Source organism: Melospiza melodia, chromosome 6 (assembly GCF_035770615.1).
Source record: "Melospiza melodia melodia isolate bMelMel2 chromosome 6, bMelMel2.pri, whole genome shotgun sequence".
NCBI classification, from domain to species: domain Eukaryota; kingdom Metazoa; phylum Chordata; class Aves; order Passeriformes; family Passerellidae; genus Melospiza; species Melospiza melodia.
Window position 1 is genome coordinate 5,537,852 of NC_086199.1, and position 10,747 is coordinate 5,548,598.

The 10,747-nt window shown below is 47.9% G+C and overlaps 1 protein-coding gene across 1 annotated transcript in view; it reads right to left on the reverse strand.

The window, feature by feature from the left end:
- Window positions 1-6,052, reverse strand: part of RTN1 (reticulon 1) — a 126,762-nt gene extending 120,710 nt beyond the window's left edge. The window contains exon 1 of the mRNA XM_063159738.1: window positions 5,860-6,052. Within this exon, the coding sequence (XP_063015808.1) occupies window positions 5,860-6,037 (178 nt within the window). The 5' untranslated portion in view covers window positions 6,038-6,052. The remainder of the gene's footprint in view (window positions 1-5,859) is intronic.
- Window positions 6,053-10,747: the final 4,695 nt, after the last annotated feature.

Here is a 10,747-nt window from a genome sequence, read left to right on the forward strand (position 1 = left end):
TGCTGTTCCCAGACAGACTGATACCAGCATAACACAGGTTTTATGGTAAAAATAAGGCATAAGATGTGTCATTGAGTGGCATTTCCAGAGCTGAAGTAAAAGGAGACAGATGTGCCTCCCGGGACCCTTGTAGCAGTGAGAGATAATGAACCACCCAGCCCAGGGGAGATTCACAGCCCAGAAAATACTGCAACCCACAAAAGCCAACACCTGCAGTAACTGGGACATCCAGAGCCTCTCCCCTCCACACCATTCCCCTCCTCCCCAAACTCTCCCCCTCAGTTCCTCATCTATAAATAAAACATTTCATTACTGAGTGATGAAGGTTAAAATAAGGCAGGTGAGTCACCCTCCCTGGTACTACTTTACTCTTTCATCTGCCTCATCCTCTTCCTCAACCCAGTTGCAGCCCTGAAGGCTGAAGGAAATTCATCAGCGTAGCAGTAAAAGCAGGCAGAACTATCTGCATTTTTCCCTGTGAGGAACAGGGGAAAACCAGCTGCATTTTGATCTGTTAGAGTTGGGAACTACACTGCTGCACAGATTTTTCTTATGCCAGGAGTTTAGGCACCTCTGACATCAGCCCAAATGCAGAGCATTTCTGGAAAATCCCAACAGGAGCCATTGCTCCAGCTTTACAATGAAGGATGGTAATTCAACAGGATTTTTTTTTTTTTTTTTTGATGGCTAACTGTGGGCTTAGGCTACTTTTTCAAGCTTCATGAGGATTACAAGAACAGAAAGATCCGAGAAGAAATCCGCTTTGTTTCTGTCCCTCTGCAAAATCTGCTTGCACTAAGAAAACACCAGGGAATGGGAGAACCTCCACCAAAAGATCTCTGTCCCCTTCACCCACAGCAGTAGATCAGAAGTTGTGAGTGGCTAATTCAGACAGCAGAGGAAAAACTAAATTCAGTTCTCTAAATCAGAAAGGACTAAAATATTGATAGTAGAATTGCATGGGTATGTATTCTTCCAAAGTGAGACTAAATCTGACTTCAGGTGGTTCAATCTGAGCAGGATTGCCTGGCAGTTCAGGATTATTTCCAAACACCCACAGAGGCTCCCCTGTGTCATGCTTAGGTCACTGAATCCACAATACCAAGACTTTCCTACAGCAACTTGAAAAGTTAGGGTTTGTGTCGTTTTCCAGTGTGGTGGCTTTGAGCAGCACATTGCTATGGATGTTTGGGGAGATCTTCCTAGAGCAACACCTGGGAAGGGGTGGGAAGGCCAAAAAGAGCCATTTGTCTTGGGGAATCTGCTGCATTTGTCCATGATCTGACATCCCAAACAGTGTCAGTGCCAAACCCAAGCAGTGCAGACATTCACATCCATGCCTAATTCTCTCCACTGAGGTGAACACACAGGGCTCTCAGTCTGCCTGAAAACCATCAGAAATCTCCTTCAAGCTGAGGTGCAAAGCTGCCAGTAACTGGAGAGAAACCATAAACTGAGATTCACTGGTGCAGCATTGTCCATGCAAACTGAGGCTCATGGCAGGAGCACCTCACTGCAGTCCCTTGCAGGGTTGGGTTGGTGGGTACCTCATGGTGAGAACATCTGGGCACACAGCAGATACCTTCAAACCCAGCCTCTACAAATCATGGGAATTAGAAAGGGTTTTTAAAATGGTCTTAAAGCACTGACGTTAGGGATTGTCCTCATCATGGAGCAGTGAGAGCCAACACCCCTCATGGTGTTCTGTGTTATATCTGCCCCTCTCAGAGCATGAAGCGCTCCTGGGATTTGGTCTCCCACTGCTCCTCAGCAGTTCCTCAACTCATCTGCCTCACCCAAGCAGCTCTGAGTCCCTCACTGGCACACACCAAATGGCTGCTGTTATTCCCACGAGCACAGGAATTCCACACCACTGGGGCACCTCAGGGGATCCCATCCAGCCCCTCATGCTGCTCCAGAAGGGTTCCCACAGGCCATACCCACCATCCCATCGTGTCCCTGTAGACATGTCCCGGTTGTTCATGCCATCCCCTGTGGCACTGGCCTCCTCTCCTGTGGGCAGCTGGTCCCCAATGTGACCTGGCTTTGGAGGCAGCTGGAAATGGGCCAGGATTGCCAGGATGTCCTGATGCTGTGGCTGTCTGAAGCCTGGAGTGAGCAGGAGCCGGCAGCTCTCTAATCTCAGCTGCATGGACATGGGGGCAGAACACCACTGATCTATCACCCATGCACCAGGCTGCAGGAAATTTCCCAGATCCTTACAGAAAAATTACCATTTGTATGAATTCCTGCCCTTTTCCTGCTATTTTTCGCTGAAGAACACCTCCAGCATGGAGGTACAGCCCATTCTACCATTTTTGCCATTTCTCTGGAGGAAACCATATGTATTTATCCTGGGGAATGCCTGTTAGCCTGTGTAATATTTTTGGAAAATAATTCCTCTCCGGGGTTTTTAATCACTGTTGGTGCATAAAAATAAAATAGCAGAATCTGTGACCAGATGGTGTGTTGGGTGACATGGGGCTCTCTCCACCAACATGTAATTCCCCACCAGCCCTTCAGGACTGCTTCCCTCACCAGTCCTTGCAAGAGCTGCCTGCAAGGTCCTCTCACCCTGAACCAAATTCATTTTTGGGAAGGAAGAAAACTTTGATGCATTTGAGGAAGAAAGACATTTTCAGCAAAAGTCAGGGGCCAAGGAGAAAAGCAAGAGAAATAGCCTTATCTCTGATCAGAAGCTACTGGAGTTTATCTTCATTGGAGCCCTGCAAGGTCCTCTCAGCCTGAACCAAATTCATTTTTGGGAAGGAAGAAAACTTTGATGCATTTGAGGAAGACAGATATTTTCAGCAAAAGTCAGGGGCCAAGGAGAAAAGCAAGAGAAACAGCCTTATCTCTGATCAGAAGCTGCTGGAGTTTATCTTCACTGGAGCCCTGCAAGAGGAGAGGCTGATGAGGGATCTGCAGCTCCCTGTTGTCCTGACTTTGCTTGAGAAGCCTCTGAGCTTTCCACTCCTCGTGGGAATTTTTCCCTGCAGTCTCAATCACTGCTGATTTTGGTTGATCCAAAGAATGGGGAGTGGAATCCATTGCTTTTCATCATTCAGAAGCCACTCACCAGGTTTTGACACAAAGCCAGCTTGGCTCAAAGCCGGGCCCACGGCCAGCTTGAAAATATTCCTGTACCTTTCAACAATCCCTGGCTGGTTTTCAAACTTAAAACAAAAGCCAAGATCAGGGAAAGTTTGCAAATTTTTAGGTTGTATAAGAAAATATCTGCACAACCTGTGATAAATTCCCCCTATTTGTTTTCAGTTATTTTCATGCTGAGAGAATGTGCCAGACTCCAGACCCTGCTCTTGCCTCAGAAAGCATAACCATGGTTTTCACAAAAAAAAAAAAAAAAAAAAAAAAAACAACAAAAAAAAAGAGACCAGTCTGACAGGTGTGGAGGAAGATACAGGATGTTCTGGGAAGCTATCTGAAAATTATTCTGTCCAGTTCACTCCTGTTTGGATGGATTGCTCCTTGTCTAAAGCGTCTCTAGATAGCCCATTGTGTCAGGAGTGTTTGAGTTTATGGCAGATTATGGCAGTGTTGTAAAAAAGCTGGAGCTGTGTATCTCCTGCTGGGTCCATTCCTATGGCTTAGCAACAGGCAGGAATCTCTCTCTGAGCAGGAGAAATAAAGAGTTTTCAGAAAAGCTTGACAGTTTCAGATATTCAACAACATGACAGTCTTCTTATTCAGAAACTTATGAATACTTAGTCACACGGAGAGAACAAGGAAATGATTTACTTCCCCCGGTGAAGGGGGCGGGAGTCGTGGCTCTCTAGGTAGCGTGGAGCAGAAATACAGCTGCTGCAGCCACAAACACAGGGAGGCTGCAGGGCTGCACTGCCTGGGATGCTGCTCTGCCTGCCATGGCCGGCCAGACACGCACACAGCCGCACAACAGCTCTTTATTGAACAGGGAAAACAAAATGGGAAACGTCCAAAGCACGTTACTACTCTTACAGCGCTGCTGATTTGACAGCCTGAGAGTCCACAGCCAGCAAACACCAAAACCAGATCTGTATCGCTCACTTTTCCTCCACCTTGCCACAGTTTGACACAAGCAAACACGTCTAAAAAAAACTTTGCAGAGGATTACAAAAGCTGAATAATTTCTTTGCATCTCTATTTCTTTCTTCTTTCTTTTTTTTCTTTTCTTTCTTCTTTTTCTTTTATTTCTGTCTGTCTATTCTGCATTCTCGAAGTGTAAATCTACAGCCACATCAAGCCTGAAGAAGCCTTCATTAATTGCAAGCAGTTCCACAGTGATTCCATTTAATGGTGATTTACACATCCATTTAATGGTGATTTTTAAGAGACCACCCCTCTTTGTTCTGTATGCTAAGATTCAGCATGGCCATATTTTTATCCACCAGTGAACAAAAAATTGCTCACAAGATTATTTCCCTCCCTTCTTTGTGTCATTATATGGTTGAGGCAGCCCTACCTGGAGACCCCAGTGCTGCCCTTTTCACACACACTCACACATGCTGACATTCCCAGCCCTCAGCCTCCAGTGGAAAGTCACGTTCCACAACCCAACACTCGGCTCAGCGAATGAGCAGCACATCAGCAGAGGAGCTGCCTGCCCAGAGCTACAACACAGCAGAAACATTTCCCACATCAGCTGAGGAGTGCTGGCTCCTGTTTTACCCCTGAGCTCAGTCACAGACAGGCAGCAGGGACACATCCCTGTCGGGAGCACACACAGGGGCACTGACACACACCGAGAGCCCACGGAACCGCTCGTGTGGGATTGAGCAGAGCAGCACACACAGACACGCAGGCTGTGCTGCTCCTGGCCAGCCACTCTCTGTGCTGATTGACTGGAGGGGATTAGAAGGGACTCAGCCCAAAAACGCAGCTCCTAATGCTCCTGCAGCTATTGCATAACAGAGATCGATCCCTGTCCCGAGCCCTGACCCTCAACTTACTCAAGACCAGTTTAATGCTTCAGGCTCTGTAATGGAAACATCTACTTCCCAGGGAGATGGGATGCATCAGCTCCCCCAGGGCTGGGGTTTCTGGCTGTTTGGGTTGTCTGACAGACAGCAGTAGGAAAGAAAGTAGGGAATTGTCACCAAGAATGAAAGAGAGTAATTTTTCCCCAAACATTTCCACCAGAAGCTATGGGGATTTGAAGCCTCCTGGGGTCCATTAACAGATACACACCTGCTGTTAATACATCTACTAAAGAAAGCAGCCCTAAACCAAGGGAAATTGAACACATCCCCAAAATAAACAGAAAATCAATGAACCTGCAGACCCTAAACTGAATGCACCACAAGTCAAGCACACCTTGGTGTTCCAAAGGTGGAAAACACATCAAGCAAGAAGTCCACAAATAAATGAACAAGTCCTAAAAGCATGCACAAAATGCACAAACACTTCAGAATAGGCACTCCATTAAAAGCTGCATGTTGAAATAATATAAGTGGCCATGCAGGAATTCCAGGGGCACGGGGAATAGCTGAAGTAAGTCCATTGAGATCTCTCACTCCAGATGTGAACAGGTGTACGACAAATGAGGACAGATCCACATCAAGTCAGGCGAAATCAAATGCCTGAAATCTGGCTGTCTTGTGCCTAACAAACTGCGAAGAGCCTTAGGGAACTTGGCTGTCTCCTTCGTCCCCCCTCCCCCACATCGGCAAAAATAACTATTTGCAAAGGCCGCATTTCCTCGGTATTTTCTCTTTCTCACTAACTCGTTAGCAATGTTTCCAAGCAGCCAGGCTGGGAGGAAAACAGAGGAAGCGTCAGCAACGAGACAACCGGGAGAGACGCCGCTGCCGCCGCCAGGGCCCCTTTGTTGAGCATCCCCGGGTACCCCTCGCCTTTTACCTGGGGATGCAGTCGCCATGGTAACGGGCGGGTGTTCCCTGGCGGAGCCGAATCCCAGCTGTTGGCGCTGCTCAGCCCCGTCTCCATCCCGCAGCGGAGCCCCGGCCGCGCCGTCCGCAGCCCAGGGCAGCGCGGAGCCCGCCAGCAGCAGGTCCTGCGGCTCCGGCGGGGCTGACATGCTGCCTGCGAGGCGCCCGCTGCTCTCCGGCTCGGGGGGTGCCGCCGAGGGGCTGCGGAAGCGGCGGGGCTGGGGCTGCGCTGGGGTCTGGCCGGCTGCGGGCACCGGGAGCCGCCGCCGATGCCGCCGCTGCCGGGTCTCCACTAGCGCTTATTACGCAGGTGAAAATGGCTTGTTAGTTGGAGCCTTCCAGCCCTTGCGTCACCCTGTGGCTGGCATATCACAGGGCAGGAATCTGCCAGCCGGGCTGCTGCTCTCTCCCCCGTTTAACTGCTTCGGCAGGGTAGGCATCGGCTTGCGCGGGTGAGGGAGGAAAAGCCCCCTGGCAGGCGGGCACACGCCTCCCTGTCCCTGTCCCCTCCCGCAGCCCTCCTCCTCCTCCTCCTCCTCCTCCGCATCCCTGCGCTCCCGAGCATCCCGCAGGCGCCGCAGCCGGGCCCGGAGCGCCGCCGGCTCCTCCCGCACGGCCGGGCACGGAGCTCTGCAAGCCCGGCATAAAACCGGCCCGGGTCTCCTCTCTCTGCCCCTAACCCAGCGAGGGCAGCCGCGCTCTGCCCCGGGGTTTGTTTACCCGGGTGCCTCCTCTCTGCAGCCGTGATGGAGACACGATCGCAGCTTATTGGCACTTGTCACAATAAACTCACAGCAGGTGTCTGTGGGCCTTTTTTCCCCCTTCCTTTTCTTTCTTTCTTTCTTTCTTTCTTTCTTTCTTTCTTTCTTTCTTTCTTTCTTTCTTTCTTTCTTTCTTTCTTTCTTTCTTTCTTTCTTTCTTTCTTTCTTTCTTTCTTTCTTTCTTTCTTTCTTTCTTTCTTTCTTTCTTTCTTTCTTCCTTCCTTCCTTCCTTCCTTCCTTCCTTCCTTCCTTCCTTCCTTCCTTCCTTCCTTCCTTCCTTCCTTCCTTCCTTCCTTCCTTCCTTCCTTCCTTCCTTCCTTCCTTCCTTCCTTCCTTCCTTCCTTCCTTCCTTCCTTCCTTCCTTCCTTCCTTCCTTCCTTCCTTCCTTCCTTCCTTCCTTCCTTCCTTCCTTCCTTCCTTCCTTCCTTCCTTCCTTCCTTCCTTCCTTCCTTCCTTCCTTCCTTCCTTCCTTCCTTCCTTCCTTCCTTCCTTCCTTCCTTTCCTTCCTTCCTTTCCTTCCTTCCTTTTTTGTTGTTTCATTATATTTTCTTGCTTGCTGCCTCACAAAACTCATGTGTGTGTACCAGGCAATGAGAAATGTCAGGGATTTTTGCTGTCAGTGAAAGCAGCAGCAGCAGGATGAGACAGGGCAGGGTCTGTGCTTTCACAGAATCTGTGCCACTTCTGAGGTGAACTAGGAGCAAGTTTCCTTGCTGTCCTTTTACAAGTGTGGAAATGGACTCGGGTATGGGATCATTCCTGCACTGCACAGAGTTCTGGCATGGACAGGTCAAGGAAATAAATTCCCTGCCTTATAGAAGGGCCTCTCTCTTGCCATGTGACAGGTCAAGCTATGAAGTAGAACATAATTGCCCCAGCCAGGAAATTCCATTCCCACCTGGCTCTCTGCCTGTTGCAGCAGTGGATCTCCAGCTGGGATCTGTGTGTCAGCATCCCTAGGCAGGCTTCAGACCCTCTCCAGCTACAGCAAGCTTATGCTTGGGCTTGAAAACTGAACACTTCCACTTTTTCCAGACAAAGGGGGAGAAAATCCAGGATAAGACCACAATTCAAGATGAGAAGCCTCAAAAGTAGCCCAGAGGATTTCCATTTGTGTTATCTTCGCAGGGAAGTGTTGCCCTTATCCACCGCTATATCCTGCTGCTGCCTGAGAATCATAGAATGGTTTGGGATGGAAGGAACCTAAGAGAGCAAGGACCATCCAGTTCCACCCACTGCTGTGGACAGGGACACCTTCCACTAGAACAGGTTGCTCAAAGCCCAATCCAAGCTGGCCAGGAACACGGCCAGGGATGGGGCAGGCTCAGCTCCTGTGGGCAGTGGGACCCGGGCCTCAGCAGCCTCACAGCCAAGAACATGCCCAGGCTATATAGATTTTCTTTATTTCTTTATTTCAAGATAGGACATATTTGCTGAAGATTAGCAGAAATTATTTTAGTCATCATGGTTGTAATGCCAAAACCCATCCCATACCATCAGGGTTTACCTCATGAGCAAAAGAGATTAATTTTCCAAATTCATGCTTCCCCCTTTGACATATACAATGTCTGATCATTATTTCAGCAAGATTCTGATGATGTCAACACTGATATTAAGGAAATTAATAATATAAATATGTTTTGTTTTTAAAAATATGTCTTCCCCTGGTTCTTAATACACATTCATGTTTGGGTTTCCAGTTCTCTTTTGCATCCACCACTCTCTGGGATGCTCCACAATTCTCTTTGAGTGTGCAATGGACTGAAGCTCTCAGGAGAAGGGCACTGAGCCCCTGGCAGCTCTGCTGTGTGAGCAATGGGCCATCACAAAGGCCTTGTGATAAGGCAGCATCATCAGAATGTGTGCACACAGCCACCAGGAATGATTCATTTCCACAGACCAAAGGATTATCGTGGACTGGGGCTGCTCCATGAGCACAGGCAGTGTTACTACAGTAAAAGACTGAGAACAAAGAGCGTGGAGTGTGTGTTCTGCTTACTGAATAGAAATGGGGACAAGAAGAGTCATTAGAGTGCCCAGGTGGTCAAGAAGGACAATGGCATCCTGGCCTGTACAAAAAAAAATGTGGCAGCAGGACAGGGGAGTGATTGGGCACTGGGGAGGCTGCATCTCAAGTGCTGTGATGAGTTTTGAGCCCCTCATAACAAGAAAGACCTTGAGGGGCTGGAGTGTGTGCAGAGGAGGGAAAGGACTGGGGAAGGATCTGGAGAATAAGTATGATGAGGAGGAGCTGAGGGAGCTGGAGGGGCTCAGCCTGGAGAAAAGGAGGCTCAGGGGGAAATTCTGGCTCTGCACAACTCCCTGACATGAGGGTGGAGCAGCCAGGTGGGGTCAGGCTCTGCTGCCAGGGAACAAGGGACTGGACAAGAAGAAATGTCCACAAATGGTGCCAGGAGAGGTTCAGGTTGGATGTCAGGAACAGCTCCTTCAAGGAAAGGGTTGTTGAGCATTGGAAGGGGCTGCCCAGGGAGGTGGTGGAGATGTTCAAGAAATGTCTGGAGGTGGCACTCCATGGTTTGGTTGACAGGGCATTGGTTGGTCATTGACAGGGCATTGATTGGGCTTGAAGGTCTTGGAGGTCTTTTCCAACCGTAATGAGTCTACAATTGTATGTAAATACATAAAGCAAAAAAAAAGGCGAGTTTTTTGGTTTTTTTTTTTCTTCAAGGATCCCAACTGTAGTGCAACCCAAGACTTTATTTCACCATTTCCCGTACAATGAATTCAACCAGTTCTGCTCATCAGCATGTAATGCTGCGAGGGAAAACCACAGGTCTGATTTCAAACCTTGGATACAACCCTGAGCTCCTACTGGCCATCACAGATGCGGTAAATACATTTCTGATAGCAAAGCTTTGGTTTGCCAGGATGAGTGAAAAAAGATCAACAGGAGCAACAAGACAATACTCAAAAATCTTGATTAGTCCATTTTTCATGCTGTAGAGAAAACTTTGAACTTGGCACAACATGGGCTGTCCTGCATGAAGTTAATTTACAGGGGTTATTTAAGTTCCCCACCGGAAAATCAGGCTGGATTGAGATTTAATCTAATACCTATTTAAGAGAGGTGTGAGTTTAAGTGGCACAAGGAACAAAAATTAATTCTTTTTATTTTCAACGTGTTTACAAAAGCTCCTGGTAGTTTGTATTGTATTGTGCAGCAAACTGACCTGCATGGGGCTCATTTATCTCTGCTTATTGGTATTTAATTATCTTGATCTACCCTTTGGACATTATAAACCTCTGAATGCATGAAGTCAGAGAACACAGACACACAAATTGCTTCTCTTTCCATTATAGCCCTTTGTGTTCTGGGGATGCTGCACAACGCTGGGACAAAGTGACTTTGAACCTCGAGGGGATTTGTGGTTTAGATGTAACATTACCAGCAAAGAGCACAGGACCTGGCAGGGTATATCAAGGGGTTCACTGATGGAAAAAAATCCTCTCCTCTTCCTTGAGGATTTATTCTTGAGGTTTTAGAATAAATGAATTGCATCAGGAAAAAGGAAAGGGGGAAAAAAGGGGGCTTCTGACATAAATAGGAAAATGAAGATTGTCACGGACAACTTTTATGAAAAATACTTTCCTTAGGATTTTTCCTCCTGAGAAGGTGGGAGGCCTCAGGAACAAAATGCAAACAATGATTATCTGCTGCTGTGGAATGCAACAGGTGCATCTGTGATTGGTCTCATGTGGTTGTTTCTAATTAATGGCCAATCACAGTCAGCTGGCTCGGACACAGAGCACGAGCCACAAACCTTTGTTATCATTCTTTGCTAATCTATTCTTAGCTAGCCTTCTGATGAAACCTTCTATTCTTTTAGTATAGTTTTAATGTAATATATATTATAAAATAATAAATCAAGCCTTCTGAAACATGGAGTCAGACCCTTGTCTCTTCCCCAATCCAAGAACCCTGTGAACACTCACAGAAGATAAATAAAACAACCTCCCCTATCCCACAGAAAATATTTCAACACCGAAGGAGCTACAGTCTCTTTCAGTTCACCACATCTGCACTGCAGCCCACCTTGCTTTCCCTGTGTCTCGCACAGGGAAACACATCCTCACATA